At 54.2% G+C, this 25,396-nt stretch overlaps 2 protein-coding genes across 8 annotated transcripts in view; one reads left to right on the top strand and one right to left on the bottom strand.

Annotated features, from left to right (window-relative positions):
- Positions 1–9,210, top strand: part of GPSM1 (G protein signaling modulator 1) — a 141,910-nt gene extending 132,700 nt beyond the window's left edge. For all 5 annotated transcript variants that reach the window (XM_073314702.1, XM_073314703.1, XM_073314700.1 and 2 more), the window contains 3 exons: positions 1,422–1,572; positions 6,255–6,463; positions 7,104–9,210. In XM_073314702.1, coding sequence (XP_073170803.1) covers positions 1,422–1,572; positions 6,255–6,463; positions 7,104–7,283 — 540 coding nt within the window. In that variant the 3' untranslated portion in view covers positions 7,284–9,210. The remainder of the gene's footprint in view (positions 1–1,421; positions 1,573–6,254; positions 6,464–7,103) is intronic.
- A 290-nt stretch (positions 9,211–9,500) lies between these two features.
- Positions 9,501–25,045, bottom strand: LOC140899341 (uncharacterized). 3 transcript variants are annotated; one of them, XM_073314707.1, is made up of 11 exons: positions 22,600–25,045; positions 21,942–22,106; positions 19,142–19,317; positions 18,870–18,974; positions 18,245–18,347; positions 16,499–16,641; positions 14,322–14,486; positions 13,193–13,347; positions 12,127–12,379; positions 10,964–11,043; positions 9,501–10,344 (listed from the first exon to the last, which is right to left on the bottom strand). In XM_073314707.1, exons 1-9 carry the CDS (start codon positions 22,694–22,696, stop codon positions 12,190–12,192), a joined length of 1,299 nt encoding a protein of 432 aa, XP_073170808.1. In that variant the 5' UTR covers positions 22,697–25,045; the 3' UTR covers positions 9,501–10,344; positions 10,964–11,043; positions 12,127–12,189. The 3 variants fall into 3 exon arrangements, with proteins under 3 accessions (XP_073170808.1, XP_073170806.1, XP_073170809.1); XM_073314705.1 differs by having other exon boundaries at positions 9,501–11,043; XM_073314708.1 differs by lacking the exons at positions 9,501–10,344; positions 10,964–11,043; positions 12,127–12,379 and having other exon boundaries at positions 13,206–13,347; positions 14,324–14,486.
- Between the last annotated feature and the right edge of the window lie 351 nt (positions 25,046–25,396).

Below are 25,396 nucleotides of genomic sequence, written 5' to 3'. Positions count from 1 at the left end.
GAAGAACTCTGGGAAGCTCAGGTTGTGGAGACCTTTATGGGAGTCTAAATTTAGCTGGCTTGAGAGGAATACTTGCTGTCTGTGCATACAGGGTTATAACCTTGCAAAGGGAGAGGATGGGGATGGGGACAACACATCAGAAGGGGAGTTCTATGTGATACCCTGTGGTCCATCTCATTCACTGGCTTCCTATCCCTCTGGCTTCAAGCCCGGGACTGGGCTCCCAGGTTACTAAACTCTCCCCAGGCTGACTCCGCTCCTGTCCGGATCGCTTCTCTTTCCCTTAGCTGCCCCAACACTGCTCAGTAACTAATTCCCTCTCCCATGCAGGGCTAGGGAAACCCCTCCCTCTCTCAAAACCTCTCCTTTAGAACCAGTCTTTTCTCCCTGCAAGAGAACAATCCCCGCGTGCCAGGAGAGAGCTCGCCCATGTGTTCACGATGCTCTGCAGCAATGAAGGCTGTTGGACAGTGAGGCTAATTTCCCCATTGCTAGGAGCCCTAAGGAAGTCTAGAAACATGGCCCCAGCCAAAAGCGGCTTGGAAAGCATCCAGAGTTTCCCAGGGTCGGCTGGAACGTGATTGGATTATTTAACAGAAGGGCTTGCCACAAATGTTCCTCTGGTGGAACGGAAAGGAAGGGTGACAGCTGCTCACCTTGTGCCTTTGCGAATGCTCCCTGGTAATAGCCCCTGAAGGAGAGCTCTTGCAAAGGAAGGTAACTCTGCCTTGCTGGGGGGGAGGGTGTGGGAGGAGTTGATCTTTCTTTCTGGTGGAGGCTAGTTTTACCCGCCCCTATTGGAAAGGCAAGGAGAAGAACAGTGAGAAGCTATTTCGGAGATGGGAGTGGATGGGGACACAATGCAGCTGTATGCCTGGGGGGGGACACCTGCGCTGGAAACGAGCCGCATCACTAGGAGATGAGCTGAGTGAAAGGGAATTTGTTGGCCCCTGGACTCCCGGAGGCACATTCGCTGTCCTGCTCTGCTCCCTTTGCATGGCTCAGGGGGGAACCCGCCACGCGTCCCAGCTGGGGTGGCTAAGGGTGGTGTGTGTGCGCGTGGAGAGAGGCTGCAGCAGGGACAGAGGCAGTTTCTATGCCTTACCCTCCTAGCCCTGGCCAAGGAGGGAATTGGGGGACGGAATGGGGTGCGGACAGTCCCTTGGAGATGATTGCCAGCCAGTGCGGGTTAGAGCAGCCCCCAAACTGCTCTTAACCTATCCTGTGGTTGGGGGTGGAGTCAAGCAGAGAATCAAATATCGCTGACCCTCTCTGACGGCTCCACTCTGCAGCACCGAGCAGCAGAGAATCCGGCCTCCACTTGGCCTAGGACAGGGCAGGAAACTTGTAAGTCAACAGTTGCAGATGTAAGGAGTTGCTTTTGATTGCTTGACTTCTTCTGGTTCCTTTCTTCTTTGCAGAAAATCAGCCGGGCCCCTTCAGACGAGGAATGCTTCTTTGACCTGCTGAGCAAGTTCCAGAGCAGCCGAATGGATGACCAGCGCTGCCCGCTAGAAGAGTGCCAAACAGAGGCTGCTGCCGCCTCCGTGCCTGCCCTGGAAGAAGGAATATGTAAGCACTTGGGGTCTCCCGTTAACGAGAGTAATGACATGTCTGCAGTGCTGCCAGTTCTCAGGAATTTATCGCAAGTCTGGCAATAGTTGGTGTTTTCTTTTAAATCCCCAGCTCCTGGAGTCAGGTGCTTATGTGAGAATCTCAGCTTTCGCTTGTTCAAAAGTATCTTTCCTGGTTTCAGAGAAAAGCTTGAAAAGATGAGCCCCAAAAGCACAAGGACCAAGACACACACAAAAAGAACCCCAGAATTTTGGGGTTGGCTATAATGTTAAGGCGCTCTGGCAAAATTCTGTTTGCTGACACCCCTAGGTCATTTGCCGTGTTTTTTGTTGGGCAAGTAAAAGAGTGTTAAGTTTTTTTCATTGAAATCGTCATTTGGTTTTTGTGCTTCTGAATTTTGTTCAGCACTTAGATACTATGAGGAAAGGTGCTGGAGAGAAAGGTAAACCATAGGGGGGACACAGAGCACAGACAGGTAGATAACCACAGGAAGATCGCAGATAGCTGAATGAATAGGTAGATAAAGTGTATGAAAACTAGATGGTAGTGATATCAACATGGTAAGGGTAGGCAAGGAGATTGGGTGCTGGACTGGTATATTTTCATGGCCATTTTGCAAGGCTGTGATGAGATGTGTTTAAACAGTCATCAGAAAGCAACGGCTAAAGAGACAAGTATTCAACTCTTCGCTTTAAAAGCCATTTCTATGGTACTTTTATTTGTTCCATATGTTTTTGATCAAACTATGCAGTTTGGAACAAACAAACATAAAAGAAGATTTTAAAAAAAAAAACCCTGACATCCCTAAAACGGCTGACACACGAGACGCAGCACCGAAGCACCCAGGGAACATAGAGCTGGGACGACGCGTACGCAGCAGCGAGAGCGAACTAGTGCTGAACAGGTCAGGCTGTGTTGTGACAAGGAGCACAGCCTGGCTCCGAGTCAGGTGGCTTTTCACCCTAAAAAGAGACTGGAAGTGTGCATCATTTTTATAAAGATACGCATGTTTCTGATACAGAAACCAGCATGGGTTTCCCAGCTGTGCTGAGGGCTATAATCGAGGGAGCTGTAGGCAACAGCAGCCTTTAAGCTGTTCCAATATTGCCATCAGCCCAGGTGCTCGAACTCCAGAGCAGGAGGCTGGATTAAAAATCATGATTTGTTAATAAAAACGTGAATTTGGGGCTCTGTTGATTCAGCTCCTGATTTCTGAGCTTTTGTGCTGTCCTCACTTAACATTATGAAGCTTTTCTCCACAACCCTGACGGCTAGAAACTTAGGTGCCTAAATACCTTTGAGCTTCTGGGCCAAATTCTCATTGGAATCAATCCCTTTTGACAGTCTGGGCCTTGCTTCCTTTTTTAAATGAAAGCTGAGATTCTCATGTATTAACATGCCTCCGTTAACAGGAGGCTTTCAGGACAACAGCAAATACTGTGAGACGCTCGATAAAAGGGCGCGTTGGGCACACTGCTGTTTAATTAATTTGCACTCTCGCTTAGACAGTAAAAGTACGTGGCCTGTTTTCCTTTCTATTTAGAGTTATTTTACTGGGTCCCCTTTGCTCGCCCGGTGTTAGCGTGTTTGGATTTCTACGTTGCGGGGGAATGTTTCGTTCCTAACCAGCAGCAAAAAGGAAGCACCCCGCTGTTTTCATGGACTGTTGAATATTGTTTCTGGGCTTGCGACTGAACATTTTCGTTGTGCGGTGCCTTCTGTTTGCTTACACCCGTCGTTTCAAAGCCCTCCTGTCTGAGGTTCACAGCAGTGCCAAATGTGGTGCCATCCAGACCTGGTCATGCCAGGCGTGATGGGCATTGGCAGCACAGTAAGTCTGCACTTTGGCGTAGGGACGTTAGCCAGCACGTTGGGCTGCTGGCTGAGCCTGCAATGCACCTTCCCCTTCGCTTCCCCCAGCCCTGTTTCCCACGGGTATGCTCCAAGACAGAGCACGGCCCCCCACATGGAGCGCCAGCTCCTCGGCTCAGGGGGCTGTCTGTGCCAGCAGCCTGCTGGTCTTTTGCTTCTCATAGGGAGGCAGCACTGGAATCTTTAGGTGGCATTGGGAGCGTGTGCCCTTGTGCTGGATGTGAGCATAGCACTGACTGCTTGTAAGGAGGGTGGTGGGAAGTCATGGCTCAAATTCTCCTCTGGGGGAAATGGGCAAATCTCCACTGAAGTCAATGGAACTGAGCCCATTTACATCAGCGGAGAGCTTGGCTCGTGCTCTAGCTCCCAAACGCACACCCGGCCGGACAGCCTTCGGAGGAGCAGGCTGGCTCTGGGAGGACTGAAAAGAACCAGGCTCGGACTGTGATTTCCTAAGGCACACGGTATGACGCAGGTACCTCTGCCTTGTGCTGGACAGAGCATTTGCAGCCATTGCCCAGGCAGATACCGTATCTGCACTGGCCCTGAAAGGCGAGAGTTGTCTAGGGGACTCGGAAAGGACGAGCCATCTGATGAATCACTTACCTCTGCTTGCACTTGGCTGATTACATGGCCTCTAATTATATCCCACCCGTTGTAATTGCATGGGGCATCTGTCAGGAGGCTGCCTGAGCGCAAGACAGAAAGCCACTCAAGCTTCCAGGGACTTTGGAGTCAATTGCAAGCACAATTTCTGTAACTACCACCTACTTGGAACTGGCCACCCCCTGCCCCCGAATCCTAAAATTAGGCTTAATAACGAGGAAGGCGGGAAATGACGCTTCAGACAGGTTCCTCGGTGGTTCACTGTAATCATGGCCTAGTAACTGACTTGGGGTCTGCCGTTGCACTGAGGAGACTGCTCCGGGGCTCAGAACGGGCAATTAGAGGACGCATCGGAACCAGGAACGGGCCTGTTCGGTCCCACCACCCGGGAGTTCGCAAAGGCAGACCTGCTCGCCCGTGTCGGAGCTTAAAAGGGCACTTGGGCGCTTGTGCCCGCGTTGATGGCACCGTTCTGCACCCTGATCTGCTTCCCGCTGCATTCTCCTGCGCTCCTTGCCAGCTGCTCCCAGCGGGAGCTCACTGCTTGGAGTGACAGCAGCATGGGGGAGCCAAGATGCAGCTTAGAATCCTGCGTTTCTAGCCCTTTGTATGGCACTGGAGGGGTGCCAGGCGCTTCAGACCCAGGTCAGCCTGGCAGCACACCCCGGGCAGGGGGGAGGGAAGGGTTACTTTCCTGATCTGGAGGGGTCAAGAGGCACAGAAATTAAGCTCCTGGGGCAGTATAGCCATTTGCTAGGAGAGCCAGAGGGGGACCTCGGGAATCCCTGTGCTGGGGATTAGAGAGCACTGCAGCAGCTGTATGGGAGTGGATGATGTCTCATGGCCCCGGAGTAAGGTACAGTTTTTGCTTGCATGGCTTCACAGGCAGAGGGCTGGCAATGCAATGAGAATGCTAGAGATTAAGTACCTTCTTGAAAGGCCACGTCAATGAGGCATCTCTTCCCTAATTTAATCTAATCATCGGTCCAAGTGCAATTAATATCCTGTCCTGCTCCCTTTGTGCAGCCTTGTCAGCCAGGGGGAGATGTGTAGCCAGAGTTTCTGTGGTTTACCCTATAAAGCCAGCTGCTTTCCCCCTTCGCTGCCCGATGTTTATGCACTCACAGAGCCCTCCTTCCAGGGAGGCACTGATGCCGTCTAGACTTTATTGATGTTGTGTCAAGCAAGGCAATAAGCCCCCTCTGATCTTTTAAAAGGTTTTTTTTAATGCCACAGAGAAAGTGATAGCCGCAGCATGTGCTGTTCCCAAGGCCAGCTTGCAGGGTGGAAACTGAGCCTTCATGCCTTCTACAGGCAAGGTCCTACCAGCCATTGTGCTCTGAGTGAGCGCGCTCCTTGCAAGGCCTCCGGCACCCCCAGCCTGAGTGGATTGTGTGGCACTGCTGTGGGGAAGTTCACAGCACCAGCAGTCTGCTCTCCCTAGGAGTGGCCCTCACTTTAGCGGGCTGATTTCAGAAAGCCTGGTCTGAGATGAGGCCCTGGCTGGCCCTGCACATTGGTAATGGGAGCTGCCTGCAGCTCAGAGGGGCCATTCAGCTTTGGCTTGGCCAGACCCACTGTTATAAAAGAAAAGTCTTGGTCATTTGTTCTTCTTTGCCATTAGATGAAATGGCTGCAATTCGCTTCTCTCCTGCTGTAGGTCAGCTGAGCGCATTCAGTGCAGGGAAATGAGGTTACTCTTAGCAGGGGGATCAATTAAGAGATCAAGTAGGGCAAAAAAAAACCAGCTCAAATCACTTTTCTGCTGAGTGAGGCTGACCCCAGGCCTGGTCTAATCTCGGCTCTGCCACTGACTAGATGGTTACCCGTAGGCACATCACTTGCTCGCTCACTGCCTCAGCTTGCCCACCTGTAAAAGGGGATCATTTACTAGTTAATAATGATGCACTTTGAACTTTATGGGGGCCAAGCTCTAAGGGCTTTACAAAGGCAGGGCGGGATTAGCCACCCCCACTGTGCATGCACTGAGAAGCACAGAGGGGTGAAGTGACTTACCCAAGATCACCGAGCAAATCTGCATCACAGCCCAGAACAGAACCCAGGCGTCCTGGCTCCCAGACCTCAGAGGGGTGGTGAACGAGTTAATTAGAGACTGAGCAGCATGTTGGAGCTGAACAGCACCGTGACACGGGCCCCCTCCCTGGACTGACGCCCTGGTGCTCTCCCTGTCCCCCCCACAGCTCAGTCCTCATTAATGGCATCGCCGCAGACAGAGGAGTTCTTTGATCTCATCGCCAGCTCCCAGAGCAGGCGGCTGGATGACCAGCGTGCCAGTGTGGGCAGCCTGCCCGGCCTCCGCATCACTCACAACAACCTGGGGCACCTGCGCATGGAGGGGGATGCCCAGGAGCCAGGGGACGAGTTCTTCAACATGCTTATGAAGTGCCAGGTAGGCAGCTTGCTCTTCTGCACTGACCCCAGGGGCTGAGCCACCGCTCGGCCCGGGAGAGCCCCAGGGGGCAGGGCTGTGCCAGCTTTCCTGCCACTCCTAGGGCTACACCTGGGGCCCATCCCGAACAGTACACAGCACTGTATGAACATGGGGCAAGACCGGCAAAGGGCCCAGCGTCCTCTTTGCGGGGCCACATTTGTGCCTCCAGAACGGAAGAGCAGGTGCCAGTCAAGGTCTTGCGCTGCTCTTTGATTGCACCTGCAGTTAGGTAGGCCAAGGCGCAGGGCCCACGCCTGTCCCGTGAGTGCACTGTGCCAGCTTGCCTGCAAACCAGGAGGGAGTGAGGGGAGCGGCCTGAGAGGCTGGTCCATAAAAGCAGGGCTCATGCCAAACCCTGTGAAAAGCCCTTCCCTTCCCCTCTGGCCCTGGGCTCAGGGCCACCGTTTCCAGGGTGGGATTCTTCTGCCCTTTCTTGCCACCTCCTCGTGGCAACCCCTTTCGCCTATAGCCAGCTGCAGGGAGCTCGCTGTCCCCCCAGCAGGACAAAGTCAGCTGTCACTGAATCCCCTGGTCCCTGCGCTCAGGCGGGAACTGTTTCTAATGCCTGTTTCTCCTCCCCTCCCCTCCGCCGTGCCAGTCATCCCGGATAGACGACCAGCGCTGCGCTCCGCCGGACACCGTCCCCCGTGGCCCCACCATGCCCGACGAAGACTTCTTCAGCCTCATCCAGCGTGTCCAGGCCAAGCGTATGGACGAGCAGAGGGTGGATCTGGCTTCAGCCCAGGAGGAGCAGCAGAGGAGACCTAGCTCCAGCTAAGAATTGGGGTTTGCTTTGAGGAAAGCAACATCTGTTTAAAACCTGAGCCTGGCTGTTCCGTGGCAGACTGTCCCGGTGAGGAGTAGCCCTGCTCAGTGAAGGGGGGTGTGTGTGGAGGGGAAGGGGGCGTTTCCTACCGCTTTGGTAGTTTTGTCTTTCTTTGGAGTAGGGGCCAGGCAGGTTCACCAGCTGGGGACAGTTTTTCTTTATGGCTTTTTATACAAACAATGACTCTTCTACGGCTGAACAAAGCTAGGAGGAACTGCTCACGCAGGGCTGGGCGCCAGGGAAGTAGACTGAGACAACCGGTGAATTGGCTGCTGCAGTCCCCCCGCCAGCAGTGCCTGAGAGCGTCTGCACCTCCCTGCCGAGCTCTGTGGGGAAGGGGTGTCCAGCTGGGCTGGGGTGCAACCGTGGAGAAGCTGAAGGCAGCCAGCAGTTAGTGTAACCCTGAGCCCTGGCTGCAGCCCGTGGTCCCACGTTCCGTTAGGTATTTTATTTCTGCAACACGTGGGTTAACGGGGACCCTCTCTTTGCTGTGGACTCCTCCCTCCCTGCTTACCGTCTGGCTAGGAGACGTTTGGAGCTGTCCTCACCAGCCTGCCAAGGTGGCAGCAGCAGCCCTTGGAACTGGGGTCCTGCCCTGCAGGGCCGAGCTTGGCTTTTTCCCACAGGGCTGAGCAAGCCCAGTTCAGCTGCTGTGCGCACGTGGGGCTGCCACTGTTTATGGCAATGCCCCCCCGCAAAAGCAGCCGCATCAAGGAGGTTGCCCATAACTATCTCCACAGCCAGCACATTCAGGGCCCAGGGAGATCCTCTGACCATGAACCAAGAGGTCCCCAGTATACTTGGTACTAGCCCCTGCCAGCTGTTGGCCTGTGTGACAGTGCTCCTGGTTGTTTGTGGCATGGCTGGCAGCAAACCCCGTCACAGACCCACTGGGGACCCGGCGGGTTCAGGTTGAAGCAGAGCCGCAGGAGCGGAAACTTGGTTTGCTGCGTGTTGTGAAGCTGGAAGCTGTCAATTGGGCACCGTTCACTGCTCTGGGAATACAGGTGCCCTGTGTTTTTAAAGGAAAGCCGTTAGTCTGGCCAGTGTGAATCTAGCTTAGAGCACTGCCCCCATCCATGGGGCTTCATAACATTCCTCTTTTCTCTTGCAGTAGTAGCTAGAGGCCTCCAGCCTGGTCGGCACAGGAGCACACAGGGAATGGGCCAACTTTGGTGGGGACTTGTCACTTTCAAATAGGCTGAAAAACAACCCTCCTGCCTAACACAGAATGGGGCTAGCCACCCTCAAGTTTAGCTGTACAGAGGTGCCCCTTTGCACTGCTGCGCTAGCTGGGACTGGCAGGGCTGCATCAGTCCTCTGGTGGGCCTTCCAGCTACTGTTCATCTCCCCGCAAGTCCATTGCTGAGTCCCCGTTGCCCCCGCGTCTCTCTCAGGAGCGGCCTTCATGGAAAATTTCCAGCAGCAAGAAATTCAGCCAGGCACCACTTAGCCCAGCTGGGGGGAGGCCCTAACATGTGTAGATGTCCTAGGTGTGAGCAGGTAAAATTCACCCCTCACTACTGCTGGAGGGATCAACCAATGCAAGGACTGGTTCAGGGGCACCATCAGTCCCTGCATTGTATTCAGTAAGAGGGGCCACCTCGCTCCTGGGCTCCTGCTGTTACAACAACATGACCAGCAGAGGACTCGTGACCGTGCGGCGCTTGGCCAGGCCACAAACTGGAATCTGACCAATCAGCTTGCAGAGTGTGACGTATTTGCCATATACTTGAATGTATGAGCTTATTTATTTTTTACATGTGCATTTGCTAATGTCATTTTAAGAGGGAATTTTAACCCACCAGGTACTTGTTTTTTCCTTAAAAAATAATAATCTGCCAAATGAATTAATATATAGAAATACATAGGGCTTGGGGGGGGAGGGGAGGGGAGGGGTTGTGCTTAATAAACATTTGTGGTCCAAACTTCCAGGCCAAGAGTAACTTTCTACTGCTTCACCAGAACACAGCAGCCCCTTGTCTGGGCTGAGGACTCCCAGCCCAGGAGAGAAGGCAGGAACCAAGGCCTCTGGGTGTTTTGTTTTTTTTCGGAGAACTCCACCAGCAGTGCAAGCAAAGCCCTGCCTGGGGAAAGTGCACATGCTAAAGTTTAAGCAGATGTTTACGAGCTTCCCGGGTCTCAATCAAAGCATTGGGCCGTCAGGGCTCGTGGGGAACAGTAACTAGCTCTCCCAGCCAATGAGGACAGGCCCATGACTGGTTTCTGTCTCCAAACAATTGCTTGAACTGTCTGTCCTACAGAGCAGTCACAGAAGGCAAGCTGCGATGGGACAGCCCACTCCCCCAAAGGAGGCCTCTCTCACCCCGTGCAATCCTCCCTTAAGGGACCGAGAGCCAAGTCCCCACCCAAGCTGTGCACACGCCTGTCCAGGTACAAAGGCTCAGGTTGGTCACACATACCTGCTCCAGGGCCCCGGCCTCTCTCCCTGCGGGCATGCAGCCGGCGGACTCGGTTTCAGAAGTCAAGAGCCACGCCAGGTAGAATTCTGACCCCTACCTGAAGCGATAGCCTTTGAATCCTCTCCAGGGAGACAGGACTTGCAAGGGTGGCCACAGATTCCCCAGGCCCAGCACGGCTGTTTGACTCTTCACGGCTGCCTTCTCACACTAGCTTTAGGTCAGCCACTGGACGCTCCCAGACGCTCTGGCTTTGCTTGCTGGTAGTGAGGCCATATCAATAACCAGAGGACTGCTGAATAGCAGGGAACCCCCTACGTGCCAGTGCGGTCAGGGCTGGACATTGTTGGCCCTACCCAGGGCAGCATAAAGTCAGTGGCCAGCTGAGGTGAACAGTGATCTCAGCCTCCCCACGCGCGTGCTGTCCTTCAGCTTTCACGAGGAAGCAGGCGGCATTTGCCTGTGGAGCTGAGAGCAGCCCCCGCAGCTGAGCTGGCAAACTGCGTTCTGCGACCCACGCTCCAGCCCCTGGGAGCACTGGGGCAACCCCGTGCGCTGCTAACGAGGAGGATGAGGCTGCTGGGGAGGGCAAGCTGCGGAGACGCAAAGCAGAGGCACGGTAAGTAGGCTAGGGACAGACCTGACAGCTAGCCCCCAGGTACGGACCAAGGCAGAAGAGAACCACGGAAGGATGGGACTCTCCAAGCAGAGAGGAACAGCGCACGCCGAGGCTGTAGGCAATGCCCAGCCCTTTGGAAAGGGGGGAGGTGGGGTCAGATGCCTGACATTTCCATTGCCATCTGGTGGGCAGCGGAGAAGGGGTTTGAGATTCTGCAGGAGGGACAGCTGCATGTCTGCACTGTCATCACACCAGCAGCCTCTCTTGCCAGGCCAAGGGGGAACCGAATGCTTAACCCTGCACAGGCTCCTGCTACAGAGTCAGACTGCAGCGGGGCTGGCCCAGGGAGTGGAGGGGATTTGTGGTTAGCATACTGTACCAGCAGACAGGAGCCCTAGGACTGACTCCCCGCCTCTCACTCCCCTGGACTGGCTGGGAAGATGGCGCCCCCTCGGGCTGAGCAAAGGGCAGAACAGTCAAAGCCTGGAGCTAGCAGTTTGGAGCCGGGCTACGAGCGTGAGCAGTGGGGTAAAGGGCAAGTCTACCAGAAATGCTAAGGGAAGGTGAAGGGGGAAGCTCAGAAAGGCTGTTACCGGCCGTCAGATCTTGACACCTCCTGCCAGCTGGGATGGGAGCCTCGGTTCTCGGGTGGGCAGTGGGCCCCTCACAGCACCTAGGGAACAGAAGTCACCCAATGTGGGCCATTCTCCTCAGAAAACGCTATGTAAGGGGTGTGCAGGGGACAACCCCCTGCCAGATTGCTATGCAATCAACAGCTTTTGCCCCATGCACCGGGGGGAAATCCTCGCACTTCAAAGTTGCTTTCTCCATGGCACATGTTACCCTTCCTCACAGTTTCAGAGCAGCATACCGAGGGCTAAGGGGTCTGGCAGAGAAAGGGCTGAGGGTAGCACCACTTGGGGATAAGGGGAGACAGGCTGTAAACCATCAACCTGCATTTACAGCAGGTTCAGAATAGTAACAGGGATAGATAGTGCCCCAAAGCCGAGGAGGGCAGCAACTGACCGGCACCATGCACCAGACCAGGAAAGTTTTGGACAAGAGCAGCAGGGTAAACACCTACTCCAACAAGACATGCCAGGGGCTCTCTGGGATGCAGACATGGTGGTCGCACATGCACAGTGGGGAAATGGCTTGCAATACCATTTGTATATCTCAGGAGGAGGAAAGGTGGCAGCAGCCTGGCTGGGATTTGAACCTGTAATCTCAGAGAGCCTCTGGAGCCCAGGTTACATCCCCAGCAGAGGAGTTATGTTGTGGTACATCTATGTACCCGCACCCTAGGCCTGCTGTCGGAACAGCCAGGGAAGTATTTGGCTGAGCTCTCTGGCCCGTCCTGCTTTGCTAGGTCACTTCCCAGCTTCCGGCTGTCATCCTGTGCAGTGGACATGTCTCACCCCAGCTCCCCGCACAGACCTGCTCTCATCTGTCTATCCATTGCTGCACCCCAGCTGAAGATGCAGGGGGGATTCTAGATCATTCCAAGGCTCCCTTCCCCTCACGGTTGCCCGGGGAGGTGTCCCTCTGCTTTGGCCTAACATTTGCTCAAGAGCTACCATGGGTCACAGCCCTTCCCGAGACCCCGGCTAGCCCATGGGGGTGGGAGTGTTACACCTCTCCTCCTAGGAGCCCCCAGGAAATCCCCCTCCCCTCACCCCGCTCTCCCCATGTATTTATTGCTGTCATGCAATTCCGAAGCCAACGCCAGCAGCGCAAGGCCTGGGCCCAAACTCACCAAGAAACTGGCCTCCTGCGTTAACGGATCCTGGAACAGCGCCGTTGCTTGCCCCCATCAGGATCAAAGGAGGCTGCAGCTCTTGGCCTTTCCATAGTTCCTCTGCTCCCTGCATCTACTGATGGGGTGGACACATCCCGGAGTCTGGACCAAGAAGCTGAGAGCGAGCAAGAGACTGGGCCGGGGGTGAAGGCTGCGCAGGGTGGGCCGGATCCCTCGGGTAGCCAAGTCCCTGTGGATGCTGCTGCTCAGTCTAAGGGGTGGGAGAGAAGATGTCAATCAGTCTGCAGGGAAAGTTACACAGAGTGCCCACAAGGTCAAGGCAGGTGCACGCCGCTCGCCCCCATAAGCATCTCCTTAAGCCTTGCAGTCTGGCAGCCCTTGGAGTCAATCAGCACTGATAAGAGCATCAGTTCAGCCTCCTCACGTTAAGGGCTCTGCCATGGTGACACCTGCGGGATGAGCCACAGGAGGACTGGGCAATGGTTAGTATAAATCCCGTGGTCTTACATAGCACATTCCACCACCCGCAGCTCTCAAAGCACTTCTCAACTGTGGTCGTGCTTTGCATGTGGAAATATGGCCCAACCTTCACAAAGCACCTTCCTTCCCCAGAGCACGGCACTCTTCACAGGCTAGCAGGGGTCGCTCCCGACACCGGGGGAGGCAGTCGGCAGCTATTGAACAGCACATGGCTGCAGGGGGACAGTGTCCACGTGGCCGGCAGGGGGAGTTCCTAGGAGGCAGGACACAGTTACCCAGAGCGCGAGGGCTAACGCTTGTCCTGCTAGAGGTCTCACTGGGAGCCACAGATGACCAGGCCAGTGGGTTTACGTTTACAAGAGGCCTGTGCTCTGGTTGCTAAAATGACCGGGACATTCCTAGCACTGGTTCCTGGATTGGCTAACCCCACGTAAATTGCCCCTCTCTAAAGCATTTGGGATACTGGGCTAAATCCCCAGTTGGAGTAAGTCAACACTATCCCATTGACTTTGATGGAGCTGCGCTGATTTACAGCAGCTGAGGATACGGCCCACAGCTGGTGATGTTTTACCAGACCTATTACCTGGCTCTGTGCGGCAGGGGGCTGGAGAGGGTGAGAGGAGAGAACGTGTCAGCTGGCCTTCTGGTACAAGGTGATATCTCCCCCCCAGTGCCGGGCGGTGCTGAGACAATGCTAGAGACAAGCATGGCCTGCGGCGGGGGGCAGGGGTCCAGAGCCTGCCAGGGAGACAGAAAGGAAGATCATTGCCAAGGTCACCAGACTATCACAGCAGTGGGTCACTCCAGGGCGATGCAGCCTAGTGGTTGGGGCAGAGCATTGGAAGCTGGGATTCCTGGCTTTTTATTCACGGTTCCTTAACCTTTCTGTTAGCCAGGCCTCTCTGTTAGAGATAAGGGGGGAGGGACTTGGACAAAGCACTGTATGGGACTCTGGGTTCCATTCCAATTAGTGCCAACAGACTCCCTGTGCCTCAGTTTCCCCATTACATAGGGTAAAAGCACTTCCTTCCCCTCCCTTCTTTGTCTGTCTTTTTATATAGTAAGCTCTTCAGTGCAGAGATTAGAAAGAGGACAGCGATCGATTATTCTCCACGTCAAAGAAGGTAGGACAGGACACAATGGGTTCAATCTGCATCAAGCGAGATTTAGATTAGAGATCAGGAAAAACTTTCTACCTACAAGGGCAGTTCAGCTCAGGAACTGCTTCCCAGGGAGGTGGTGGAATCGCCGTCATAGGAGGTTTTTACGGACAGGCTGGATAAACCCTTGTCAGGGATGGTCTAGGGTTACTTGGTCCTGGCTCAGCACAGGCGAGGGGATTTGATGACCTCGTGAGGTCCCTTCCATTTCTAGGATTCCATGAGGGCAGACAGACTAGCTGCTCCAGCAGCAACTCATCAGCCCCTAGGGCTTGGGCTGAGACTGGACACCATGCACCATGTATGGGCAGAGGGGGCTCTCCATAGAGCTGCAGGTTCAAGCACTAGGCGAGGCTCCCGCATGCTGTCTGCACTGCGACCTCTCGCTCCAGGGGTCCTAGCCACCGGCTACTGCCAGCTCCAAGCAGGTCTTTGTGAGCAGGAAGGAAAGCAGCCCCCCAGGGAGAGTTGCATTCAACAGCCCTCAGGATGCCCTTCCTCCCTGCCGGTCAACGGCCACAGAGTCCACCCCAAACAAGCCCTTCTACTCACACCAGTTCCAGAGGTGGGTGGCTCGCCAGCTGAGGCTGGCCCATGGACAGAGGCTGAAGGCAGCTCCTGGGAACCAGCTGTGGAGGGGGAAGCCAGTGATGGTGCCTGACTGGGTTGCACTCTCTCCCCAGCATCAGAACCCTTCTTGTTTGGCTTGGGGTTCTCCTACAGGCGGGACGGGAAGCCAGGAGGTTAACGGAGCAGAAGGGGAGAAAATATGGCAACAGAACACACAATGAGCTGGCTCCTCTGGTCTGTGTTTGGGGTGCCACAGACCAGGCTGAACCCGGCTCCTGATAACCCCCTTTACGCAGCCTCCCTCCTGTCACAGTTTTGACCTCAGACGCCCACCCTGCAGCCACTAGCCCACCACACTGGGATCAGGGCTGTTTGCTCAGCCTCTCTGTGTAGGACTGCCTGATAGTCCCCGGGAGCTCCACGCCCTTAAAACGGGCGGTCTCCCCAGCGTCTGCCAGGGGGCCAGCTGGGGTGACCGCCGGCTAGGCCCACATGCTGCAGAAGGCTGATGCCATTCAAGGTTAGAACGGAGGCTGCAAAGGTCACGTTGATAAAAGCAGGGGAATCCCATAGATATGCCTAATCCATTCATCTGGACCAAACAGCCCATGTGATGCTGGGGCCTCTGAGCAGAGAGAAAAGGACCCATCCAGAGAGTTCTTGCTCTCCAAGGCCAAGACACCCCGCCCGGCACAGCAACAAGGAAATACATAGCATGGGCCAACCCTGTTCTCACCCACAGGTGGCATGGCAGTCACCAGGGCACTTGAGAGGGCACAACTGAGCCATAGAGGGCAGGGTGCCTTTAGAAGACACCCAGTCCCACCGTGTGGGAGAGCTGGGGCTCACGCCTTGCCCTTGGACTGGTGGGAGTTGGCAGCAGGGGGGAAGCAGCCCTTGGCATTAGGATGGCAGGGGCACCTCCTCCCGGCCAGCCAAGGACCAGCCTTGATGGGTTCCTCTTGAAGGCTGATGAGGAGCAGGGTAAGGAAACAGAGGGAAAAGGGCTGGATGGGGATTGTTATTTCAGGCAGTTTGGAGACAGGTGCCAAGGTTCAGCCCGTTCTGAGGAGCGACTCCATGGGACCTGGGCTATTTCCCATGCGCTGTTGCTTCAGCGCTGAGGCCGGACACTTCCCTCCCCTCTCCTCAGGGCCCTCACCCTGTTCTTGCTTCAGCCGTTGACCCTCATCTGGCTGAAAAGTCTTTCACCCCCCCCCATACGTTGCAGTCCACAGCTGGAGGGCTGTCCTAGGCTGCTCACAAAGCTGGCCCTTTTGGGACCTCTCCAGGATGAAATGTGATGATGGAGCGAGTTAGCTCCCCTGTGATATCACCCTGACTCTGGACCGTCCCATCCAGGCAGGCAGAGGATGCTGTATCACGGTACACTGGGGAACTGCCTTCTGTCGGTTCCAGACCAGCCCCGGGTCCCAGCAGACAGGGCCATGCTCGTTGAGAACAAAAGGCCAGACTAAGAGCTCATCGAGCGTCCTTCATCCGCAGCTGCTGTGCTCAAGGCTCACAGGTGAAAGTAACCAGTAAGGCAGTTAGGACCATCCCACATCACAGGCCCAGGGACTCTGATTATGTACTTGTATCATAGCACCCAGAGGCCCTGATCACGGACGAGGGTCTCGCTGTGCGAGGGGCTGGACAAACACAGAACAGAAAGGCAGGCCCCTGCCCCTTGGAGTTTACAATCGGAAGAACCAACCGCTCTCCTGTCTCTGGCAGTGACCTATAGCCGATGCTTCACAGAAAGACACACGCACCCTCCCGACCAAACAGTCAGTGATGTCTCAGGGCAAATCCCCTTCCAACCCCAGAGACCACCACAGAAGCCCTGACGCACGAGGGTCGGTATCGTCACAACTTGGTGCCCTCGTTACCTCAGTAGCCTGGTTGCCTAGGTTACACCTGCTTGCACAGAGAGCTAATCGGTGTTTAAACCCATCCAACATACCCACCCCTATGAAGAAAGCAGGAGCCACAGCCCATGCCCCTCCCGCAGCCAGTCCCCCCTTCCCCTGCATACGAGGCCTTTACACGAGCAGTTAGCAAAACATAGCAATAAATGCACATCATGAAAAATACAGGCCCGAAGCGGAAACTCCGTGGGGGGAGAAGCAGCTTTGGGACAGCCCTTTGGTACCAACCTTCCTCCACTGCTTGAGTTTGTGGGGAGGGGGCTCCCTATCTCCCCCCAGCCTCATCATCTGCTCGTTAACCTTGCTAACGGTGCTCGGGCTGGAACCGGTCACCCAGGATCTGAAGTGGTAACAGTTACACCTACAGCCCCCTGCAGGCAAACAGGAAACGGTGCGATCAGGGGCACAGGGCCTTCTTGCCTGCGCAGCCAGGATAAATGCCAGGGCATCGGGGGTCTGATGCAAACCCCACGCAATGGGTGTGAATGGGCTTTGCAACGGGCCCCAGAAGAACAAGATCAGCGGGGGTCTGCCCTGCACCAACAACATCTGTATTTTCTTAGCAGGGCTCAGGTGGGGCTTTTCCCTTTTCCAGACTGTTTGGAGGGTTTCAGTGCCCTGGCCGCTTGGTCCCACACAGACGACACGGCACCTGCAAACAGGAGATCCAGGCCTTACAACCATCGGTGCCAAGAGAACCTCCAGGAGCTCCATCGAGCCTTTGAACCTCTTTGTTGGCCTTTGCTGTTTTAGGAGGGCAGCGCAGGGATCTGATTCCAGCAGCAGAGGGCAGTGGCATGTGCACACATCGTGTTTCCAAATAAACCCCGAGCTTTGCTCTGCGTTTATTCGTAAAGTCCAAAGCCAGCAGGGATCACTGTGATCATCTAGTCCGGCCTCTGTACAACACAGACCACAGAACGTCCCCACAACAATTCCACCATGACCCTCGGTAAGTTGCTCCAATGGTTAGTTACTCTCCCTGTTAAAAATGTACCCACCTTACTCCCAGTCTGAATTTGTCTAGCTTCAACTTCCAGCCACTGGATCATGTTAGACTTTCTTCTGCTAGAGCAAAGAGCCCATCGTCAAATGTCTTCTTCCCCTGTCGGTACTTACAGACGGCGATCAAGTCACCCCATAACCTTCTCTTTGTTAAACTAAATAGATTGAGCTTCGAGTCTATCACTAGTTCCTTTACTCAGTTTGTTCTCTGAACCCTCTCCAATTTATCAACATCCTTCTCCATTTGTGGACCCCAAACTGGACCCAGGATTCCAGTAGCGGTCTTACCACTGCCAAATACAGAGGTAAAATAACTTCTACTCCCACCCAAGATTCCCCTGGTTATATGTCTCAGAATCACATTAGCTGTTTTGGCCACAGCACTGCATGGGGAGCTCACGTTCAGCTGATTATCCACCATGACCCCCCAAATCTTTGTCAGAGTCACTGCTTCCCAGGCTAGAGACCCCCTCCTGCAAGTGTGGCCAATATTCTTTATTCCTAGATGTATATGTTTACATTTAGTTGTACTAAAAGGGCCTATTGTTTGCGAGGGCCCAGTTTACCAAGAGATCCGGATCACTCAGTATTCATGACCTGTCCTCTTCAGGATTTACCACTCCCCCAGTCTGTGTGTCATCAGCCAACTTTATCAGCAAAGATTTTGTGTTTCCAGCACATCCAAAGGTAAGGGGCTCAGGACATCCCCGGGAGGATGAGGAGCACATGTTTAGATATGGAGGCATGATGTCCGTGGGCAAAAGGGTGCACAACCTGTGCCTACAGTTATGCAGTAAGTTGCCACCACTGTGCACACAACTGGATAGGTGTCTAAATTCCCTTCTGCGCATGCCCATTATGGTAATGTTCACACCCGTGCAGCTGCTTCTCAGAGGGAACGTAGTGTCTTTCAGTTTATGGCAGACCTGTGCGATCACCAGAGGGACACAGCACATGCTTACAACTCACCTGAGGGCGTTAGCATTTCAGCTAGGACTCGGTGGGCCTCTGACTGGCCCATTAATGCTCGATCCCTCCAGTGCTGCAGCAGCCGGCCGTAGGTGTGGGCCATCTAGGAAGGAGCCAAAGGAGACAGCACATAGGAAACCTGTATGCTATATGGTACAGTCCATATCCATGCCAGGCCGCCTGATCCACCCCCATCGGAGTGAAAACAGGCTGGACACCCACCTCCCAGGCATGTGGAGCAAGAAGGGGACACTAACACATCAGGCCAATGCCCAATGCAGTCTAGGGAAAGGAAGAGAGCCCTGGAGACTGGATGGTTTTATTTTAAATATTTGAGTGAGGGAAACTGAGGCACAAACAGATTAAGTGACTTGCCCAGAGTCTCATGGTGAATCAGAGGCAGAGGTAGGACTAGAACCCAGGAGCTCTGGCTTTTAGTCCCCCTAGCTCTAGCCCTCGCGGCCTCCCCAGGACCCTTTGGCAGAGAGGCATTGGTATGCCAGATGTTCATTTTTTCTATATCTGACTGACTTGCTCTGAAGGCGCGATCTGCCCCACCGCTTCTGCGAGCCTGGCATCCCCGACACCCTCGTCCCCGCAGTGTGGGGGCACCTGGAGTATTTACCACTGTGAAGTTGTCCGCACAGCACTCCTCTTCGCCAAGTTCTGCAATGGGCTTGAGGAGCCCCGGAGCTCCTTTCCCCTTCTTCCGCTCAGCTCTGGCGGGCTTCTGTAGGGAACACCAGGCTTTCACTAGCAACCCCCTTGGGGTGTAACTCCGCCTGCCCCCACTGCCCAAAACACTCCATCCCCATCTCTAGACTGGTTAGCACCACACTGCCCCACACAACCCCATCCTCGGGGCAGGAAAGGGGGGACATTCATATTTCAACTTACCTGGCTGCTAGTTTGGAGCTTCTTATGCAGGAAGTTGTTGGAGTATCCCAGAATCCTTTGCGTGACTCTCTCGCATAGTTTCAGCTCTTCACGCAACACCCTCTGGTTCTTCAGGACAAAGTCCTCGAAGGCTAGGGACCTCCGCTGGCCACTTCCCAGCCCCGATGGCTCTCCTCCTTGAGGAAATCAACAGGACAGTGTTGTTACCTTGGCTCAGGGCCTCAGCGCACTGCATGGAATCAGGGTGCCTACCCCTCATTTCACTATTGGAGAAAGGCTGGGAAAACGCTTGCCCCAAACAAATTATACACTGAATTCATACCGGTGCTGAGAAAAGAACCCAGGAATCCCAAGGCCCGGTCCCCTGCTCTAACCACTGGACAACATAGCCACTCAAAAACCAGCTAGGCTTGCTGGCAGCCAGTACCACCCCATGGGTCTGCAGAGGCCCTGGGAGCCTATGGACACCGGAGACAATAGCACGTCATCACCCCAAATCCCTTCCCTGTACGTCTCCCTCTCTCTCTCTCTGGACTGGAAGTGATCAGTTGTCACCCTAAGCTCTGTTCTTGTCCATGATTATCGGCATTTCCCATGAGTCAGCTGGGCCAGAGCCCTGGCAGCAACACATTGGAGGACCCTGATGGAGAATCCTGCCTGGGAAGGCTCTGCCCACGCGCACGACCCCTCAGCTAGGGGACGTGCTGCTTACACCGCGGATGCTCCATTATTCCCCAGAGGTTTCACCCCACCCCACTCCTTGCCTCCTGGGCTCCCCGGCTTTCTGGCTGGCCCCGTCGCTGCAGAACTTCACGGCTTTCAGTTGCTTGGATTCCTGCAGCAACTTCAAGAACTCGAGGGCTCGTGTACAGCTCTCGCTCTCGCCCAGCCCTGCCAAAGGAGCAGCATGTCAGCCACATGTGGACGGGGGGGCTCTACAAAGAGTTGTGCCCTGCTATGAGGAGCTGCTGAGCCCTCCGGGAAAGGGAGGCCCATGGGATTCGATCCAAGAGGCTGGGATTGATGGGGCAGACATTTCAGCTTTGGCTGACAGCGCCCACAGGACCCAGCCTTCCTCCCTCCTTGCATTACACTAATGCTGGGGACTATTTTTTATGGTTCACTTGGTGGCACCCTCACTTTGTGCACCACCAGGTCATGGGTTCAAATCCCACCCTAGGGTGTGAGTCAATAGCTCAAAGCAGACACTGGCAGTGATGGAGCGAGATGCCACCTTTTGGGAGTTACAGCCAGCGCCCTCTCGGGGGGAGGGCAGGTGAATGCGTGAGCTGCTTTTCGAGAAGCACATGGACTAAGCCACGCGTGTCGGTCAATCTTCCCGATAGCATTCGGGCACCATCGCGGTGGTCTACAAACGTTTCCCGTAGTTAATAGGTGGAAGTTTTAAACAACCTGACTCCCTGGGACCTCAGGTTGATATTCTGGCTGGGGTGACCCAGCCCTTCCCCTCTTTTTGAGCCAGATGAAGAGAGGCCTGTACAGTTCCCGACATGTGGGGCTTTCCAAGACGACCTTAGAACAAAGGTCCAGTCAGCTGTAGAGGGACACCAAGCTCACGGCAATTTTTAAAGGGTATGACTACATCCCAGTGTTCTTGCTAACATGTCCCGTTCCTGTCACTAACACATTCTACACTCGCTGGTTGCCACCCTCCACCCCAGCAATGGCTGCATTTCAGTAGTGCACTAAGTACAGAGCTCTGGGATGAACAGCACTACGTTATATTACTCTAGGTCCATCTCCACCCACCTGGGGCTTTGAGATAATTCTGGAGGCAGAGGCAGGGTTTCCTGGTATAGGCAGGACAGCAGAGCTTGCTCCCATCCTGGTCCCCCACCATGGACCGTCCAAATGCCTGCAGCTGCTCTTCATGCCGCTTCCTCTCGTCCAGCCCAGGATCCTTCACAGGGTTCGGAGTGCTCCGAGGCCTGCTAAGTGTCAGGCCCAGGGGAGACAGCCCCGCCCCCAGAGGAGTTACAGCCAATGGTTATTACAGCTAGCGAAGGACGAGCTGTAATATTTTGCGTTTTCACACGTACGCACAGAGCTGCTAACACAACAAGGGCCGGATCGCAGCAGTAGCACCTGGAGACGGTACGTCGCTCCCAACCGCCCCAGCTACTGCACCTCCCCTTCGCTGCTAAAAAACCCACAAAGACACTTTGGTGATACCAGTTACCACCACACCACTGACATTCTCCATGTCACTCTGGGGCTAGCCACCATGACTATATTCCTGGGACAGTAACCAAGCAGAGACAATACTGGGATCGGAGTGAAGGGCTTGGGGGACTGTTCGCAGGGAAAGGTCACTCTGCACACGTTGCAGCTGCTGGATCTCACATGGGTGGCAGCTGATAAAGGCAAAGGCCGATGACCCCACTGGGACTGGGGGGACATGATGGTCAAAGATGACCAGAGATCACCCGGGGGGGGGCCTGGCCAGCACTTACCTGCTCACATCTAACCAGAGAATAGACTTTGGGAGAAGATCATAAGGGCCTGATCCTCTTCCTATTACAGGGAATTTTGCCACTGATTTTCAGTGGGAGCAGGATTGGGCCCTACATACAGACTGGCTGTATGGAGCCAAGATACCAAACACATCACACACAAAGCAGTGGCTGGATGGCTCAATACATGCATGGATTTTGTTTCCTGAGCAGGATTGCAGCATCCTTTGAACAAGAGGGAGAGACAGATACTGAACATAAGGTAGGGCTATCAGGTGATGCCCAGCTCAACCCCACTCAGACCACAGGAGAGCACTTTCCCTCACCCCATGCCTTGCAGAGCGTCAGCACCTGGCCTGTCCTGGGATCCCGCTTGTGGCGCGGAGAAGGCAGAGAGCTTGAGGTCTTCAGCTGGTTGCCTCTGCGGCCGGGGTCGACGATGTAAGGAGAGCTGCAGAGGTCGCAGCAGAATCCGCGCCCAGTCCCGGAATCTGGAATGACACCTACATACTGAGCATGAGAAGGGAACGGCATCTCCAGACACCGCAACCAACTAGCCACCTGCCACGTTCCCCCACAGGTCCTAGCCCCAGAGTAGCAGCACCCACTTCCCACCTCCTCACATGGGCGACCGAACAGCAGTGTCTTGACTCTATTACACAGGGTATCAAGGCTCCCTGGGATCTGAATGTGACCCAAGAGGAAATGGACTGAGATCTCTTAGCGGGAGAGGCAGAAAGCAACCTTGCAAAGCATATTTGCCATGGTGCTGAAAAGTCCTTGTGGGGTCTAGGAACACAGGAGTCACCAGACTGTACCAGATCCGGTTTCGATCTGGTCTAGCATAGGCCACCGCTGGACGCTTCAGAGGACAGTGCCAGAAACTTTGCATGTCTAGCATAATTCATACAATGCTCCTTTGCCACCCTTTCCACCCACTATCCCCAAGTCTACTTACTCAAGCCAGCTGCTCCTTTAACCCACCTTGTCTGCCCTGGCCAGCTGCACAATCCCCCCTGCTCACGTTTCTCCCTTTCACCACAATTTCCACTTCAGGAGAAAAGTTTCTTTTCTTCCTCATTCTCCTGCTCCTTCGGCGGACAGCCAGGGTGCTGGGTGGCTCTTAGACACAGCACATATTATGTTATCTGCCTCCTTCAGATAATATCAGAGCTGGACCCACATGACACAGTCCAAAGAGAAATTCACAGTCCCCTGAAGTCGGGAAGTGTTTGTTCGGACCTATGGATCTGGCTGAGGCTTGGCTCATACTTGGCATTTCATAACTATAAAGTATGATGTGACTCCTGAGAACAGTCTTGGAAAGTCAGTCAATGTTCTACCTAATTTTTGGAAAGGGGAAACTGAGGCACGGAACAGGAGAAAATGACTTTGGCCAAAGTCCCAGAGGGATTTAGCAGCAGAGTGAGGATGAGAATTCAGGAACTCCTGGTTCCCTGTTCTGTGCTCAGAGAACAGCTGTAGCCTGTGTTCAGGGATTGTACATCTCCTTGTGTTACATGGACATAACTAATGGCATCTCTGTGATTGTGTCTTAGATGAACAGAGCCATCTGTTGAGAATTTCTCTTGGGACAAATAGTCCTCTGAGAAAGTGAGTGAACAACTGACTCTCTTGCTGTGTGTGAATATGGAACCTAGCACAATAGGCCCTGTACAGACTTACAGTAAGGGACAGCCCCAGGGAGCTCCCCACCAAAAGAGACCAGGCAGACAAAGGTCTGAAGGAGAAACAGAGGGGTGAAGCGACTGGCCTGTGGTTACAAAGTCAGTGTCAGAGCTGGAATTAGAACCCAGGTCACGTGAGTCCCAGTCCAGTGCCCTATCCTCCAGACTGCACTGCCTCTTCAAGTGTGAGCACAGGACTTAAAAACCCTTCAATTTACTCCCAGCAAACCCCCCTCTATTAGTCACAAATTGCCCGAGTGCACACAACCCCCTCCCAACCCGATGTTTTTAAAAGCAGACAAAGCCTTCCAATATTTTCTGATGAAGAGCACGTTTCGTGTGTGTGTGTAGCCTGAGGGTTTGGTGCCATCGAGTCCCTGGGGGCTAGAGTCTGTACACAGTTTGCTGCAAATTTACAGAGGCAGCGGTTAGCTGAACTCCACGTGGCCACACTGACCCCTGCCGGCTTGTCAGGACTCTGCTGGCTGTAAGCTGCTCTTTGGAGCACGGCCACTGCTTTTCAGGGCTCTGCATTCAGTCTAGCCTGCTTTTGTACCGAACATAAACAGCAGCACCATCAACCTCCCGGCCTTGGTATCTATTAACCCTGTGAAATCTGGCAGGGCAAGTAAATGAGAACAGAATAATTATTTAGATTGGAAGCTCTTTGCGGGCAGAGACCATCTGTTTGTTCTGTGTTTGTACAGTGCCTAGCACCCTGGGGTCCTGGTCCAGAATTCACTGTAGACAAAGGAGGTTTTGCTCCCCCAAGCTGCAATTTGTAATATAAAATGGAAAAAATAACATGGCCTTCCTGGCCCATAAACGTCAAACAAGGCTGACAAAGAAGGAAACAAGGAACTCCAGTCCAGAATCTGATTGTTTATTCATTATTGGTATCATGGTAATGCCTAGAGGCTCTCCATTTGTGCTGGGTGCTGTACAAACAAGAGACAGTTCCTGCCTCAGAGGCTTTATAGATCTCAGGGCTCATCTGTCCATGAGCAATTCCGGAGTAAGAGTGCCTGTCTCCAAATTAGTTTAATCCACTTTAGAAGTGGATTAAGATAAACCAGAAAAGGCACTGATTCCAGAATAAGAACATCCACACAGGGAGCTATTCCAAACTAGCGATTCCATTTTCAGTTCACATCCTGCCTTATTCTGGAATAACTTTCATGTGTACATAAGCCCTACAAAGATAAAACAGCAAAGCGTGGGAGAAAGGCAGGGTTCTACTTCTACAAACAGGGAACAGAGACTCAGACAAAGTGATTTGATCTCCGCCCCAGGTCACAAGGGGAATCTGAGGCAGAGTTGGGATCTCAACCCCTCTCTCCCGGCTCCTGGCCTTAGCCACAAACTCATCCTTCACTTGCCACTCGCCTGCTTCTTTTCCTTGTGAGAGGCCAGCCTTTGGGGCTGAACCCTAGGCTGAGTGCCCCTGTGAAACCGGCAGGAGCCGAGTAAATTCGAGCGACCATGGAGCCTCAAAACCCAGGAACCCCCCACACCTCCGCTGGCACGGTCCCAGCTCAGCTTAGCCCCAGCAGCCCCTGGCCTTCTGCAGATCCAGAGGCAGGGCCAGTCAGGCTATGAACAAACCCTCAAGGCTACTAAGGGCAGTAGCCTCCCAAAAAACTACAATTCCCAGGAGCCTTGGCGGCCCCTTCCTCCCTGCTCTAGTAAGGAGAAAATGGAGTGAATTGGGCATTGTGGGGCAGGCTGGTTCCCCTCTGGTAAGGGGCTTTGCACCTACCTCAGCCATCTCAGCTCAGCCCCTGCTGTGGAAGGTGGGAGCAGCCTGGCTCCTGGCCCTTTGTGCCTCCTCCCTCCTGGCCACCCAGCACAGACCCTCAGAAGCAGCTGCAAATTCTCCCAGCGCAGGCTCTGTCTTCTCTGCTGAAAGGGGGCCGGGCAGAGCCAGTGTTAAAGGGGCAGGTGCAAAACTCCAGGGGAGTGAACAACTGACACAAACACAGACAACTGAGCAACTCATTCACCCTGCAGGCGGGAACAGAATTCAAGGGGCCTGCTCGGGTGCACAAGGATTAATCCCTTAAGTGTTGGAGCTGCAATTAGTAAACCAGCAT

The sequence above is a fragment of the Lepidochelys kempii genome, chromosome 16, assembly GCF_965140265.1.
Source record: "Lepidochelys kempii isolate rLepKem1 chromosome 16, rLepKem1.hap2, whole genome shotgun sequence".
Lineage (NCBI taxonomy): Eukaryota > Metazoa > Chordata > Testudines > Cheloniidae > Lepidochelys > Lepidochelys kempii.
Note: the sequence above shows the minus strand (reverse complement) of the source record. Positions and strands in the feature narration are given on the sequence as shown.

Bases quoted from the DNA above. Each gene is read 5' to 3' on its own strand.
- LOC140899341 (XM_073314705.1), bottom strand. From the start codon at position 22,696: ATGAGGAAGAAAAGAAACTTTTCTCCTGAAGTGGAAATTGTGGTGAAA. The intron at 18,348-18,869 runs GTAAATACTCCA...GCTCCTTCCTAG, and splicing joins GTGCGGACAACTTCACAGTG to ATGGCCCACACCTACGGCCG. The intron at 16,642-18,244 runs GTGAGTTGTAAG...GTTTGCCTGCAG, and splicing joins TGAAATGCTAACGCCCTCAG to GGGGCTGTAGGTGTAACTGT.